Source organism: Protopterus annectens, chromosome 3.part1 (assembly GCF_019279795.1).
Source record: "Protopterus annectens isolate FY-2018-M chromosome 3.part1, PAN1.0, whole genome shotgun sequence".
Taxonomy (NCBI): Eukaryota; Metazoa; Chordata; order Ceratodontiformes; family Protopteridae; genus Protopterus; species Protopterus annectens.
The window spans coordinates 1,796,817,790-1,796,834,418 of record NC_056732.1 but is presented as its reverse complement, the minus strand read 5'-3'; the positions used below and the strand labels follow the sequence as shown (position 1 = coordinate 1,796,834,418).

Below are 16,629 nucleotides of genomic sequence, written 5' to 3'. Positions count from 1 at the left end.
TAACTGATTCTTTATAGTCTGACATTTAGTAACTAATTTCAGTGTTGCTGCTCTTCGTCTTCCTGATCATCTTCATCTTCCAGCACCAGTCCATGGTTCAAGTCCAAGAAACACCTGATTATTCTGGTCAGCTGCTGTGCTTTTTTTCTGTTTCTTAAGCACTTTCATGTTTAAAAACGGAAATTATTTCACTGGCAAAGTCTCTCTTTGGGCTTTGTTATTATCAGTAAATTGAGAAGCAGAGACCCCTTCTGCTTGTTGACTCAGTATTTGCCTTTTTATTTCCTCTTTAGTCTGCTTAGCATCAAAAATGTCTTTTTATCTTTCAAGGAAAAAATACTTTGAAGGCATCTGTATACAGAAGCTTGAATCTAATGTCTGTACTCAGCATTAACTGATTCCTGGGATAAACTTGCTTTCTTCTTCTACCTTGTTTACAATGATTAATCATTTCCCACAAATGCTGTGCTGTCCCCAAATAATTTTACTTTGTCACAATTTTGTCTGGAATAACTCTTTTTGGTGGTATGATTGCATCTTTAATATTATTTGTCTTGTTTGCTTTCTCATGACAAAATGTAGAACATACAAACAGTGTGCCTTCTCAGTTAACAAACCCTGCAGTAGAGTACCAGTTCATTAGCTTATTTGTACTTTCAGAAAATGAAAGCAGTCTGTTCCTTCTGATTTGCTGGGTACAGCAGAAAATCTCAGGTTTTTCTGTGTGTGCTCTGTCTTCTAACTATTAATTTTTGAAACAGATCTTTCTGAGAAGTCTCTTACATACTTAGCCAGCATTTACTTCATTTCAATCTTTGATATTTACAGTTGTATCAGTTCAACTTAATAACTAATTAAAACTTCTTCTATTTTCCAGATTTCTGTTATTTAAGTTTAAAATAAATGAAACACTGAAGAAATATATAAACACTTCTGAATGGATTTGAACTTAAAAACTTTTTTTTTTTTTTGCTAAACAGCTGCAGGATTCTTCCCTGTCAGAGTTTTCTGTCCTCTTTTTGTGGTTTCCTCTTAGGTTCTCCAATTTTCTTCTTTGCTGGTATCCAGGCAGTGTAATAACTAGCCAGTGACCGAATTTTGTCCAAACTGTTTCACACAAGATCTTTTGTCACAGTTTATACTTTCAGACTGGAAGGGCTCAAATCAGCCTGTTGATCAATGTGCAGCCATCTTGGAAGTCCCACAGATATTTGAATATTAAAATCTGGGTTCTGGAATTTTTAATATGTCAGCTCAGGTAATGTAGGTAAACTATCCCAGCTAAGTGTTAATCTCTGTGTAACTCATTGCATGGCAAATTGGCTCACAACATAGAAACCAGGAAATTAAGATGGACTGCTGGATTTCTTTCAAAATATCTGTCACTAGTGGTGTATCCACACTGGATGTAAAAATAATGCAGTAGCAAAACAACTTGCTCTGCACAAAAGACACACGTTTCAAATTCCGGATACTGGATCACATAGACATGGTGATCTTGACGGAGACATCCTGGGTATGCTGGAAAAACATGAACTCATGTGGCAGTTAAAGCTGAACTCTTTCAGGAAGCCTGGACAAAACTACTACTATTCACTTAAAAGTGTACTGGAACTTAGAAAATTGCCACATTGTTTACATGACTAATTTTATTTTATTTTAGTTTTCCAGTTGGTTTTAAATACCATGGTAAATATTTTTTTAATTGAAGTGTATATTTTGTTTCTGGCATCATACATTTTTCCTTCCTTTTTTCACTTTATTTGAAATGATGTTTAATAACAATAATATCTAATTATACAATAATATTTTTTGTAGATACATTTTTAGGGTTCTTGTACATAGACCTAAAGAAGTCTAGAAGGACGAACGCGATCTTTGTTAACAATAGGTTATGAAACTAGTATATGTTTGCACTATGGATTTTTGTATGCAAAATGTATATTGTATATATTTATACATATTTTTAGATTGCCAAATGGTCTAAGGTTTTTATATATTTCAACCATCTAGTATATTGTTTTGGATAAAATCACAGACTTAATACTATGGTTAATAAGAGGTGCTACATCATTATTAATTTGATTTAAAGTTTGTAAGGGTTATATAATTATGACAGCTACTAAGCAGGGCAGGACCAGCTCGAATGTCACACTGATGGGAGAAGGGATGTGAATTTGTTAATACACTGTGTTTTACAGCACAATAAACCACGCTCTTACCTGATAAAAAACATATATATATATATATATATATATATATATATATATGTCGTTAGAAATTTTGTGATGAAACTATTATTCTGTTAATTTTGTTTTACTTGGATCACTTGTCTGTGTGCTTAATAAAGGAGTTTCGACTGGAAACAGTCTGTCTACACTGTTTGGATTAATTTTGAATACTTAGTAATTTTGTATAACATTTCAAATTATATTTTTTATTATTTTTTTACTTAGGATGAGTTTAAGTTTGATACTTTTACTACCACTATCTGATCTTATTAATATACAGTGATTAACTAGATATATATGAATTGAAAATCTTCCACACAGACAAGTTTCTTGTACTGTTTTCTTTTTCCAAAAAGAAAAACCTACCTTTAAACCTATGAATTTGCCAAGGTGCAGCATCCACCTTTCCCAAATACCCCTCCTGGTAACCCATCTTAAAAGTTAGCTCTCACAAAGGTGGCCAGGCCATCAGTAGTTTCTAACAAATTTGTGCTCAACATTGTTAGCAGAGAATACAGGTGGCTGTGGAAGAAACATCTCCTTCAGTTCATAGATGTGTCCCCTCACCTGCTGGAGCAGACTTTATTACTCCCTCCTATACTGTGGCGGATGCTGGTCTTGGAGGTCATAGAATCAATCCCTCCGTTGGAAAGGATGAAAGTTTTTACCCCCGAATATCCTGGTTCCCAAAAAAGAGCTGTCATGGATAACGATGGTGGACATATCCTTTTTGAATACCTTTATCAATGTCCGCAAGTTCAAGATGTTCTCCTTGCAGACAGTGCTTCCTGTTTTCACAGACAGCTACTTCATGGTGACCCTGGACTTAAAGGATGTGTGTCACCATATCACCATTGCTCATTGCTTCAGGAGATATCTGAGATTTGTTGTGCCTGGTTCACACCATCAGTTCTCTGCATTGTTGTTTGGGCTATCCACTGAGCCTTGAGTGTTTACAAAATGCATTGCTCCAGTAGTGGCTCACTACCAGACTCTTGGCATTCATATTTTTCCTTACTTGAATGACTTGCTGATCAGTGTAGAGTCTTTGTCCAGGTGTTTGGAATCTCAAGAGAAGGACTCAATCTTTCTCTTCCAGCTAAGTTTCAAGTTGAAGGGTTGAAGTCATGCATGACACCCTTGCAAAGACTCATTGTCCTGGGGAGCTTAATTGCCTCCACAAAAGAATGATCTTTCTTCCCAAAGGCGAGGTCCTCTCTTACCAGATGTTGTTTCAGGAATTCTCCAGGAGGAACTTTGCCTCAGCAAAATAATTCCTAACAATTCTAGAACTTATGTTATCCATGATTCTCATGGCACCACTGGCCCATCTCAACATGTGGAAAGTTCATTAGTATGTTCAGAAATTGTTGTACTCAGCACCAGTATTTCCTGGAATCTCAGTTACTGGTGCTACCCTTCATCAAACAATGGTTAAAGTGGTGGATAGCACAATTAATTATCGATCCAGGTCTTCTTTTCTCCCTGCCTGTTCCTGCAAAATTTGTCCAAACAGATTCATCTGGCTTTGCATGGGGAGCTGTGTCAATGAGAGTGCAAGTGCAGACCACTTGGGAGCTCAAGCATGCAAGATAACACATCGGTATCAAGGAACTATTGGCAGTAAACAGTGCCTTAAAAAATCTTTCACCATCTATGGACCACAGGTCCTCTTCTGGTGATTATGGACAACACCATGGTGATATGGGCTCTCAAAAAACAAGAGGGTACAAGGTCATACCCTTTGTGTCAGTTGGCAATAATTACTTAGAAGCCAGCTTTACTGCAGTCTCTCAGTCTTCTGATATCATACATCCTATCAGGACAAAATGTCATGGCACACAGACTAAGCAGATCATGGGCAGACCCACACAAGTAGTAGCTCAAGGGACTGGTGTTCAAGGATCTAGTCCAAACATTCGAATATCTCATGTAGATCTGTTCAACTCATTTCAAAACAGGCAGCTAGAGAAATTCTGTTCCAGACATCCATTTAGCCATGCTTGCAAGACATACACATTCTTGTTCCCTTGGATGGGAATGTTCCTGTATGCATTTCCACCCTTTCCACTGATTGCAAGGTACTTCTTAAGGTTCAGAAAGAAATACCAAAGATCATTGTGGTGACCCCCTATTGGCCCAAGTAATCTTGGTTCTCCCTTTAATGGTATTGGCCAAGGGCAAGGACAGTTGCCACAGGCTTCTTCACACTCTGGGTCTCAGGCAACTACTGCACCCAGGTTTGGAGCAACTACAGCTAACAGCCTGAATGATTCAGTCTTGACTTCATTTAGGCACTTGTTTCATGAGGATGTGCAGCAGGTGTTAAAGGAGGCCAGAAAACCTACTATTAGAAAATCTTATGTTTACAAATGGAAGAGAGTTTTCTAAGTACTGCCTAAATGGGAACAGAGCTTCCCTTGGGGTTAACATCTTTCTGGTCTCGAGATATTTATTAGAGCTACTTTGGGATGACTTATTGTTTGCCTCCATTAGGGTGCATTAAGCAGCCATCTCTGCTTGTCTACCAGTGGATCCCTCTCTATATTCTCTTTCAGTAAAACATTTCATGAAAGAAATATTGCAAGCAAATTCCTCCTTCATGGGATCTCAACTATGTCTTGAGAAAATTGACCTTACCACCTTTTGAACCTGCAACACACTGTCTTGCTTATTTCTCTGACATCTGCAAGGCGAATCACTGAGCAGCAAGGTCTCATAGTGGGACAACCTTACCAGATTTTCCACAGGGATAGGGTTGTATTGTACATTATTCCCTCTTTGATGCCAAAAGTGGTCTCAGAATTCACCCTCAATCAGTCTGTTAACCTCCCTGTGGTCTTCCCAGAACCTAAGAATAAGGGAGAGAGGATATTTCATACATTGGATGTGCATCAGCAGCTCAAGTACTACCTTGACAGAATGAAATCCTTCAGGCAGGCTGAAAGGCTTTTTATTTCCTATCCCGGGGAAAAGAAGGGTCAACCTGTCTGTAAGCAAATCATTGCATATTGGTTATCCTCTGGTACTGCTTTTTGTTGCACCCACTATCACAAAGTGAATCCAGCCAAGCTAAAGGCACATTCCACCAGGGCTTTTTCCTCTTCTGTAGCTTATTTGAAAGGAGTGGATTCTAGGTGTATTCTAGAGGCAGCAACATGGTCCTCTGTTCATACCTTAAAGAAGCACTACAAGCTGGAAGCTTTTCGAAATGCAGAGAAGGCTTCATTAAGACTATTCTCCTGGGGCTCCTGGAACTTCATCTTTCTTTTTCCCAGGTTGAGTAAGCTTTTATTGTGGTGACTCCCTTCCTGCCCAAGGCAGCAGTGGCTCTCTCTTTTTTGGAAATGGCCAGAGGCAATTACAGCAAGCTTCCTCACAGACTGCATCTACTCACACAATGACAGGGGTGTTTGACATACCCCAACCCCAATTAACTTTAGCTCACTTCCTGGATGATAGGGTCTTAATTCCCCTTAGCACCTGTTTACTGAAGACATACAGCAGGTACTTATGGAGGCAAAAAAGCCTGCTGCTACAAAATCATATATTAGAAAATGGAACTAACTTATCTTTTTTACTCCTCATTCAAGGTTCATTTACTGTCAGTTTCATCATGACTGCTCACCGATCTTCTTCTTTCAATGCATTCTCATGTCAAAATATTTTGAAAGGGGTTTTGCAACAGAGGCCTCCAAGAGAACTGGTGGCTCCTCCCTAGGATCTTAATTCTGTGTTACAGAAATGAACACTTGCTCCATTTGAACCAGCCAACATGGCTGACTTGAGGTTCTTAAACATAGAAAAGAGTTTTACTATTGCTCTATCCTCAACAAGAAGAGTATCTGAGTTGCAGGCTCTTATGGTGTCAACCCTATCTCATTTTCCACAGAGAGAAGATTTCTTTTTGAGCTAATCCTTCTTTTGTGTCTAAAGTGATATCTGAGTTTACTTTAAGCTAAATTATCCATCTCCCCATTTTCTTTCCTGAGCCCAAAAATGAAGGAGACAGGATACTCTATACCATGGATGTCCACAAATAATTCAGGAACTATCTTGACAGAGCTAAATCTTAAAGGTCTTCAGATCAATTATTCATTTCTTGTGAAAGTAAGAAGGACTGGAAACATATGTCAAAACATATTATTTCCCAATAATTGTCTATACTCAGGGTCAAGGCCCACTCTACCATGGCCTTGGCTTCAGTTATGGCTTTTTGTAAAGGCTTGGATTCTAGGATTGTTTTAGAAGCAGCAACTTGGTCCTCTCTACCAGCTTTTTCAAGGTCTAGATCAGGCTTTGCTAGGACCATTCTCCAGGGTCTCCTGTACTCTTCTCCTTCTACCTCACAAATGTAATAAGCTTGGGCAATCTACCCGTATAGTTAAGGTTAATGCAGCAGTTATCAATATGATGAACATAGTACAGTTGTGTAAGTATACCTACCATAACAGTAACTGTTATAAAGATCACTGCTGTAGTATCCACTCCGTCCCTCCATTCCACTTCTTGTTTGGTGTGTTGTTTATAAAAGGATGTGAATTCATATTATTTTGTTGTGCCTTGCATTGTTCTTTCAGGGCTCAGTGTCCCTCTGTCTGTTGGCATGAAAGCTCTCAATAGCTTGGTGCCTCAACCTGTCTTTTTAGTTAGCTCAGCTAGAGCTGACTGATGGTTTGGGTTTTTGGAAGGTGCCCCGAAGCTCCAGATATAACCCATATAGCTAAGAGTACTGTAGCAACAATCATTCAGACATGTACTGTTATGGGAAATTTAGTTACATAGCTGTACTTTCTCAGAGAAATTGCCATGGAGATTTCTAGGTGGCTGGTACTGTACTACATCTCCTGTCAAACAAGTAAATTTTCCTACCTTCCTGTCTGTCTTCTGGCAAGTGTAAATCATTCTGATACCGCATACTAACAAGTGTCAATATTTCTGACAACATGTAACATTTAGGTTTAACAGTGTACCAAAACAGGAGATGAGCATAAAGTGACTTTCTGACATCTTTTCCACTTATTTTTCAGAATACACTATACTAGTGTACAGGGAAAAATACCATATTATCATGGCATTAACATAGAAAAGCCACTAAACTATTAAAGTGTTGCTCACGGTACTGTTGGGGACTGGTGTGTATTGAGGGGGCTGGCACTGGGAAAGGATGAAAGCTAAAAGATACTGAGAATCATTTTTTACTGACAGGCTAATAGCAACCAAGCATGAACAAACTTGTGCATGTCTGCATCACAATTCTTAGTAAATTTACCAAAAACATATTAATTTGAAAGCAGTTGCTTAATGGGGAATTTTGCCTTAACATAATGATGCAGCAATCCCATAGAAGCAGGGGTTCAGGGAGTGTAGCTGCCTGAATTGGGGGAACACTTGTCTTACTTCCAGAAGAGCTCAGCACACTACTGCTGAAGCCTTTCAAGGACTTTCTCAGAGAACACCTTTAAAATAAATGTTCCTGCTCCACCCTTAATTTCACTACCACCTATAATACAGTCTAGTTCATATACAACCTTTTTTTCTCCTCTCCACCCCCTACTCTCTGTAACCACAGATTGCTGACTGGAAACATCTAACCTACCTTCCTCAGTACTTGCATCCTTCACTTATATTTTACTTCATAGCTTTTTAACCACATGACTAAGATGACTCTTACCTTTCTTGCTATTTGCAGACATTCATCACCCCATACCCCCAAAACTGCCATCACTGAGGCATATCCTAATAGTTTCTTTTCATGTAATTACAAGGGGTTAATGTTTTATAACTTTCTTAGGGCTTCAATCCAACTTCATATGTTTACTTTGTCAGAGTTTTTGAATGATGAGCCAATATTACTACAACACTGTTTCTTGTATCAATTTATACATGCACTTTCAATCTGGCAATGTATGTAAATGTCTCCATCTGTTACTGGTAATGTTTATAAGCTCTTTATGTATGTCATACGACTCATTGTTATTTGGTCTTTCCATTGTATTGTGCATCTGCTTCAAGGCTTTTCTCTCCAGGCCTCTACTGAAAGGGGGCAACTTTGTCTTACCCAGTCGCACCAACATGGTAAACAAATGCCAGCCAAGAAATAAATAAATAGTCAATTGTAGTTTTGATTATTCTTGACCTTAACAGATCTGTCAGCTTGTACTGTGATGTTCACAGACTGTGTATATATGCATGCTACCATATTATGTTTCATGGCACAGATAATAAAATGTCTTTCTGCTCCTTGGAAACAGCACTTAAAACACAGGAACTTTACAATATAAATAAATATCTGTGAGAACAAGAAAAAGTGATGGCATATATGCCAACAGGTAGAGCCTGGGGAATTTATGAGTGGTGTAACAGGGAGAAGTGTAGTGCCATGTGAGCAAACTGTAACAATTGGATTTAGATTGTTTTTTTATTTATTTATATGTTTCAAAACACTGGTGATGCTTGTATTGCTAAAACAATGGTTTATGCATCCTTTGTGTTTTTTCATAGGTTACAGAATTTTGTAATGAGATTGAACGTTTCATAGAGTCTTCTGTGGATAGTTCCCAAAGTGGAAGAGGTGGACAATACTGGCCAATTGTGAAATGTGTTCGGCTATGTATTCCCAGAGCTGATGTTCTGCGGAGTGGAGCTGTACTTGTTGATCTGCCTGGAGTAACAGATTCCAATCCTGCTAGAGACAGTCTGGCCAAAGAGGTAAGCGTGTCTGCTTGTACCAAGAAGCTTTTCTGAGTTTCATAACAGATGTTGTAAGTCCCTTCATTCAGACTGGGCAGGTCACTACTATACTGCAGTCACATGCTCTATGCTGCCTTTTATCCCAATTAATTTTGTTTTTGTAAAATCATTTCCAGTGCTGCCTCCCAGCATTCAGTTCTCTGATTAATTTCTCACTTTGGGTGCCTTCTGCTCGGGAGTTGCATGTTCTCCTTCATTTTATATGTTTTGCATCAGGGTCTCTGATTTCATTCAGCATTCCAGAGACATGCTGGCAAGTGTATTGGTGATGATCAATTTTATGTGGATGAGTGTGTGTGTGTGTGTGTGTGTGTGTGTTTGTGTGCAGGCACAAGCGTGCGCATGCATGCATGCGTGTTTTTGTTTGTGTGCTTATGTGTGTCTTGTGATGAACTAACATACTGACCAGGGATGTTTTCTATTTTGTGTCCATTTCCTGCTGGGATGTGCTCTGGTCCAGAGGACCCACTTTTGGATAAAAAGAAATGGATAGTTGATGCTTCCAGTCCCTTGCTGGACTTTTGCCAAGCCCTTTGCATTCTGTCAGCACCAATATAGGGCTCTAGGTTTCTAACACTCAAACATATTACTCCTTTATTAATTATATTTTACTTTTTATGAATGGTGTAAAAATCAGCTCAAAAGACAGGACATGGTCAGTAATTAAGAACAATGTATATCGGTACTGTATTGCCTTTTCTCAGGTAATTTGCTTTATCTAGAACTTGAAGCACTCTTTTACTGTTGGGGGACATTCTTCAATGACCTTTCTGAGTTCTGTTTCTATTATGAATATTATGATATTGTTTTTCTTACCTCTGCAGGGTCAGTTTACTGAAGACACTGTGGTGCAAGACTGTTTATTATTAAAATTGCGAGTTGAGGTGCCCGCAGATGGAACAGTCAAAACACGGATGTTCGAATGTCCATCTTGCTGAACATCTGTGTTGAAAGTTCATATCAGCAAATGCACTGTGCATTCGTCGATATAAACTCGAAGTACTGTCAGAGATCTCAGTACAGTGTGATTTGAGAAATTAATCCCTTTCCTCACTGTAGTGCGAGCTCGGAGTTGCAATACATATATATATATATATATATATATATATATATATATATATATATATAATATATATATATGTATATAGTTAGCATGGAGTGTGGGTGTGTGTGTGGGGGGGGCAAAACAGAATGTTAGGTGTAGGAGTCTAGTGTTTCCTGCGCTCCGACACAGACATCACATGATGTGTTCAATTTTAATGTCAAATCAGCTGAATTTCATCAGCTAATTCAACATTGTGCTTTGTGGGGTTTTGTCGTGGTTGTGGTTCAGTATTTAAGTCAGAAAGTATTTTGTTTGTCGGTAATATAATAGTAAACCCTGCAAGACAGCATGGAAAGAGTGATGTTGGGAGTTAGAGCCTATTGCTGTTTCAAAAATAGCAATGTTGACAGGCACATTTCAGGAACCATTGTGGACTGTACTGTTAAGCCACAAGGGAGATAATGGAGAGGAGGAGATAAATGTTGGAAAGCCTTGCTGCCTGTGAGTTGCCTTTAGGCAAGTTTGAGGAAATTGAAAACTTTGGGTGTACTTTGTCTTCTATTTCTCAATATAAATTATTAATATTGCTTATACTGAAGGCTTGTAGGTATTTTCAACATCAGTGCAACTCATGTATGATGTTCAGCAGCCATTTATGATGAACAAGACACATAGCTCACCTACACAGTGTGTTCGTCAACCTAAGCCCCTAAGGCAAAACAGCTCGCCCAATACACTAATCATATGTGACTCAATAGTGAGGCACACAGAAGTCCCACTCACTTGGTTGAATAAGAAGAAGATAACAGACAGCTGTTTATCATGTGCCAGAATCTGATACATAACACATGCACGCAGGTCACTCCACAAGTACAAGTATGATTCTGTCACTGTCCATGTGGGTGTCAATGACCTGAGATGCACCTCCCTGGACCACATGAAAAGAGACATGGAGGAGCTTTCAGATTATGTGACCCAGGCAGGTATGGCCCTAGCCCTGAACAGCATCCTACCGTCACCCGGAATGATACCGCAGTACAAGCAGAAAATGATTGACTTCAACAATTGGCTAAGTTTCTGGTGTCATTCTAAGGAGATCCAGTATCTGTCTGTTTGGGATGACATGATTGACAGACCTCAATGCTTTGCCAGAGATGGCCTGCATCTGTCTCCCCTGGGTTTCCAGATACTAGCTAAGGCTCTTGCCACCCCTATAGTGCCTTTTTTAGGTGATGTTCCAAAGACCAAATTACCACCGTAACAGATATAAATAAATGCAATCTGAGGGTCATGCTGATCAATGCTAGAAGTCTAAATCTCAAGATGCACTTGCTCGAAGCACTCCTCAAAATGGAGAACATCGACATTTGTGCTGTAATGGAGACCTGGTTTAAAGCAGCAGAAAGCAACCCTGTGCTACCAGGCTATAACTCATTCCACAACTTTCAGCCCCAGAACATGGACTGAAGCTCCAAAGGCAGTGGTGTCTCCATATTCATAAAGGATATGCACACTCCAGACTAGTAGCCCAGCATAATGCATCTGAGATGCTTCAGGTAAAGCTAACATTGGGTAAGACAGCGATTCAGGTAGCAGCCTGCTATAGGTCACCAACCATGTCCCAAAACTCTCAGTCCACATTCCTAAGCACCCTGGAAACTATTAGGTCCAACAATTTCATACTAGGTGACTTCAACTACCCCTCCATCAACTGGGAAAACTACTCATGCACCAATACACTGGCCAGTGCTTCCTGGAATTCATCAGTTCCAGTGCCTTGGACCAGCTCATTCTTACCCCCACTAGAGGAAGCAACATCCTTGACCTGGTTATTACTAACATGGGCAACTGTTGCTCTACACCAGTAGTCAATTCCTCCCTGGTTAGATCCGACCACAAACTGATCACCATGGAGATCCACATCTCACCCACACCCCCCGCAAAGGTAACTACCATGAAAACTTCTCCAAAGCTGACTTTGGGCTCTAAGAACAGAGGTGGCTAACTTCACGGCACCCATGTCAATGGAAAATAGATGCATGACTGCTAAATCATATAGCAGTCCACTGTACGAACATGTACATAAATGCATGGAACTAGCCATACCCAACAAAACCAAGATGCTCACCTCCAAAAAATGGAAGCCCATCTGGTGGTCCCCTAACATTAATAAACTCTACAATAGAAGGAAGAAACTGTTGCAGAAAAAGGTGAAGTCCCAAGTCTGGAAAAACTCCCTTATTAGCCTCAACAAAAAGTTGAGATCACTCATCAAAACCTCTAAACCCAGCTATGAAGGCAGAATTGTGTCATATACTAAAAACAACCGCAAATAACCATAGTTATATCAAGAATCTCCATGGCAATACCCAGGTTTGCTCTGACTTACTGCACTATGGTACCTCCTATACTGAGCCAACAGATATTGCTAACATACTGGCAGACAGATTCAGTGGCAACTTTACCCCTGCCCCCCCCCCCCCCAAAGGACCAATCACAATACTGTAGCACAGGTTAAAGCTGCATTGTCCAAGGCCAAGAATACAGCATCCATGGGACCGAACAATATCCCTGGATAAGTTCTACATGAACTACAAAGTGAACTGGCACCACATCTGTGTGCCCTGTTCAGTCACAGTCAGGCTTTGTCCCTACCGAATGGTGCACTGCTACAGTCATCCCTCTCCATAAAGGGGGAGCAACTACAGACCCTGGGAATTATCTCCCCATTAGCCTGACAAGTCTGATATGTAAGGCTATGGAGCGCATCATCATGGACCTAATTAACAAGGATATAGGGAATCTCCAAACTCTAGATGCCACTCAGTTTGGTTTTGTGAAAGTTAGATCATGCCTGCTCAATCTGGTTGACTTCTATGAGTCAGTCACCAGAGCTGTGGATGATGGCAAGGCAGTTCATACAGCCTACCTCGATCTAGCCAAGGCCTTGATACCACTCCCCACTGAGGAATTATTGATAAACTCATCAAACTAGGCATCAACCCCTATATCACAAGGTGGGTTGCAAATTGTCTCACAGATAGAACCCACAGTATGAAAGTAGCAGACTCCAAGTCAGACTGCTGACCAGTCATGAGTGGAGTCCCACAGGGATTGGTCCTGGGTCCTCTCCTGTTTGGCATCTACTTCTCAGAAGTCCAAGCCAACACAGAGGGACTCTGGCTGACCAAGTTCGCAGACAACTGCAAGCTGGGAGTCATTATTCACTCCCCAACGGATGTAGACAGCCTACAGAAAGGCCTCACTGAGACCAATGACTGGTGTCGAAACCATGGCCTTAAGCTTAATGCCAAAAAATGTGTTGTCATCTCCTTTGGCAAAAACTCGATTCCCACTAATTACCACATTGATGGGATCCCACTGAACACTGAAGGCGTTATAAGAGATCTGGGGACACAGGTGGACAGCAACCTCTCCTTGACCACCACATTGCCACTGTGGTCAGAAAGTCCTTCTATGTGGCACATCTCATTACCAAGGGTTTTGCATCCAGGAAGAAAGAGGTCATCATCTCTCTCTCTACTCTTCCCTCATTAGGCCAGTCATCGAATATAATGCCCCATTTGGCATGTACCTCACTAGACACATGCAACAGCTGGAAAGGCCACAAAAGTACCTCATGAAGAGGATCCTAGGTCTTAAACACATGTCCTACATGGACAGACTCAAAAAACTCCAGCTATTCTCTGTCTCATATCGTCTAAGAGGCAATCTCTGCTTGACTTACAAAGCCATGTCTGACCCAGCTCTGTTAGAAGTGCTACTTCTAAAGAAATCCCAATCCCTCTGTAACACATGCTCTAGAGACCTCAACCTCATTACCACAATCAACAGAACATGCTAGAGGGGCAGGTTCATAATCCAGAGACGGCCCATGCTCTGGAATAAACTTCCCATACATGTCAAGCAGAGTACCTCACTGGCCCTCTTCGAGAGAAATCTTGATCAATGGATGGGAAAGTTCACCCCGGGGATCACTCCAGTGGCTCTACTTCATAGAGGAACTGGGAACTAACGTCGGGCAGCATGATGCCAGGGCACTTCTATGGGCTAGGCTTATAAAGGCTCCAGGGCTATTAGCGTAGTACACACCTATAAACCTATGAACATCTTATATGACATTCATCATAAATCACTGCTGCCGTAGCCTAAGCTCTTTGTGTTATATCCTGCCAGTGATCTAACAGATGTTCATTCATTCAAACACTTTGGTTCCCTCCTTCCATGTCCCCAGGCTGCTGTTGGTTTGAGCTCCCAAGGTAGAAAACATCAGTATGGGCTTCAAATGATATAGTATTGTCTTGCTACTCTTGTGAGCACTCCTCCTGGGCTTTAGTGGAACGGCAGCCCTATTCTTCCATTGCTGGGCAAATAGTTTTCTTATTGGGAAGACCTCCCTTATATTTTTGATTTTTATAGTAAATTTACTTGGTCTCTTTTTAGGAATACTGGTATTTTGTCTTTATTTACTATTTTGACATGGCAGTCATGTGATGACTGTCAGTCAATTTTTAACTTTTACTGTGTATGCTTATTTGTGGTACTTTTGGAGGGGAAACTGAACTGATTTATTTAAATAAGTTGTGTTTTTACTGGGACGTCTGTCTTTGGGGAGATGTGTGAATTTTAATTGTGCTTCTGAACACTTTTGTGACAACTTACCTGTATACTGACTCCTTCCAGCAGAGCTCATTAGGAAACAGGTTTCAGTCTCAGCAAAGCCATGGAAAAACCTTCTGGCCACACAGTTCTAGCCTCTCTTGCACTAAAGAAAAAGAAAACTGCAAAGGAGCCTTTGCCAATACAGCAGATTTAGTCAATGTCTCAGATGCTGGTGGGTGATTCTGCAGTGACCATTACTGGTTCCTCAGACCATTCACTTTTTTTTTTCCTTTGGTGCCTTGTGATGTAGTTCTTTCAACCACCATGGACCAGGGCTTAGCCAAGTCCTCTGTCATTGTTCAGGTGTCCTTAGTGAGTGTGGAAGAACCACTTTCTTTAGTAGCAGGAGATTTAGGGGGGAGGATATCCCTACATAATGAGGTGAAGGGACCTGTACCCCAGGATGAGGGTCCATTCTTAGTCAGTTCTCTTGTAAAGGTGTGGCTAGAAAACAGACAAACCATTTATCTTCCCCTGACAATTTCTCTGTTGATAATGTAGATTGTATTACTTTAGCTTAAGCTATATTGCAGGATTTAAAACAATGAAAATGAGTGGAATTTTTGTAGAAATAAATCTGATGCCTCAATTTCTGAGGATTCCTTGTCAGATGAACATGAGAGTGATAGAGAATAATTTTTTTCTGCCTGTATCCCAGATTCTGATGCTGAGGAAAGTGTTTCCTCAGAATCTCCTATGAAGGAGTTTTCCTTTTCTGAAACTGGTTACAGGATGACCAGTATGTTTCTACGAGAGTAAGTTAAAGTTATTTATCTGTTGTTGACCAAGTTAGTCCGCTAGACTAATAGGCTCTTTTCAGGGAAAACCTGTGATGCCATTTTTACTAGTAGGGGAAATTTGTTTTATATCCACTTGAGCTACCACCAACTCAAGCAGATTGGATTTCAGTTTAATGTCTCATCCAAAGGAAGGCATACTCAGGACTGCAGTACCTCCCTTATGCTGCACTGCATTGTGAGCCCTCAATCTACCTGGTGTGGGAATAGAACCCACGGCCTCCTGTACCAAACATGAATGTGCTACCTGTTTCACCACTGACACTTTTAATTCCTTCTTTGAAGTAATATTATGATGTGTTCCAAGTAGATGTACCACATCCTACTCCTATACTTCCTCTTTCACCATAATTAGAGTATGTTTTTGATATTGCATGCAGTATGTTTGATAGCTAACCTGCACCCCCTAAAAAGACAGATGGATTTTAAAAAGTTCCTCAGTCTTACAAGTATTTGTTTTCTCATCCCGAGTCTGATCCTGCAGCTATCTATGTCTAGTCTACAGCAAAAAAGAACTTGGTAAATGCTAATCCATCACCATCTGATAAAAACAGAAAAGCTTTTGTCAGGTTTGTGAAGAGAATTTATTCTTCTGCCACTTTAACCTTCAGAATTCTGAATTATCAGGCTCACGTGTATTGTTTGGCTTGTTTTAACAATATGAGGAGCATTTCTGCCTTTTTCCTGCTTCAAAGGTAGGTCCTCCTTGAATTATGTTATTACTTCTGTTTTTCTGGTAACTTAAGCATTCTTTAAAGTGTGCATATGATAATGTTAACTCTCAGCCCAGGGCAGCAGCTTCTGCAATGAGGCATTTTGCTTGGGTATGCAGCAGACGTTTTTTGAAGATGTAAAACCAGAAATTTAAAATTCTCCTTTGGAAAGGTGGTTTTGTTTGGTCCTTCTGCTACCCAGGTTCTCAAACAATTTGATGAAAGAGGGAAACTGATTGAATGTGTCACAAAGATTTTTTCATATCTCCATCACCAAGTCTGCTAAATCCACAGATTCTTTTTCCAAAGGCAAAACAAGCACACTTAACAAACTTGTGGCATGCAGAATTTTAAGAAAAGATCCAGGAAAGTCTAAGGAAAAAGAGAGAGAACCTTCCACTTTCTTA

The 16,629-nt window shown here is 40.2% G+C and overlaps 1 protein-coding gene across 1 annotated transcript in view; it reads left to right on the top strand.

The window, feature by feature from the left end:
- LOC122797871 (nuclear GTPase SLIP-GC-like) overlaps positions 1–16,629 on the top strand; it is a 1,420,327-nt gene that overhangs the window by 498,478 nt on the left and 905,220 nt on the right. Inside the window, exon 4 of the mRNA XM_044066393.1 lies at positions 8,736–8,942. Coding sequence (XP_043922328.1) covers positions 8,736–8,942 — 207 coding nt within the window. The remainder of the gene's footprint in view (positions 1–8,735; positions 8,943–16,629) is intronic.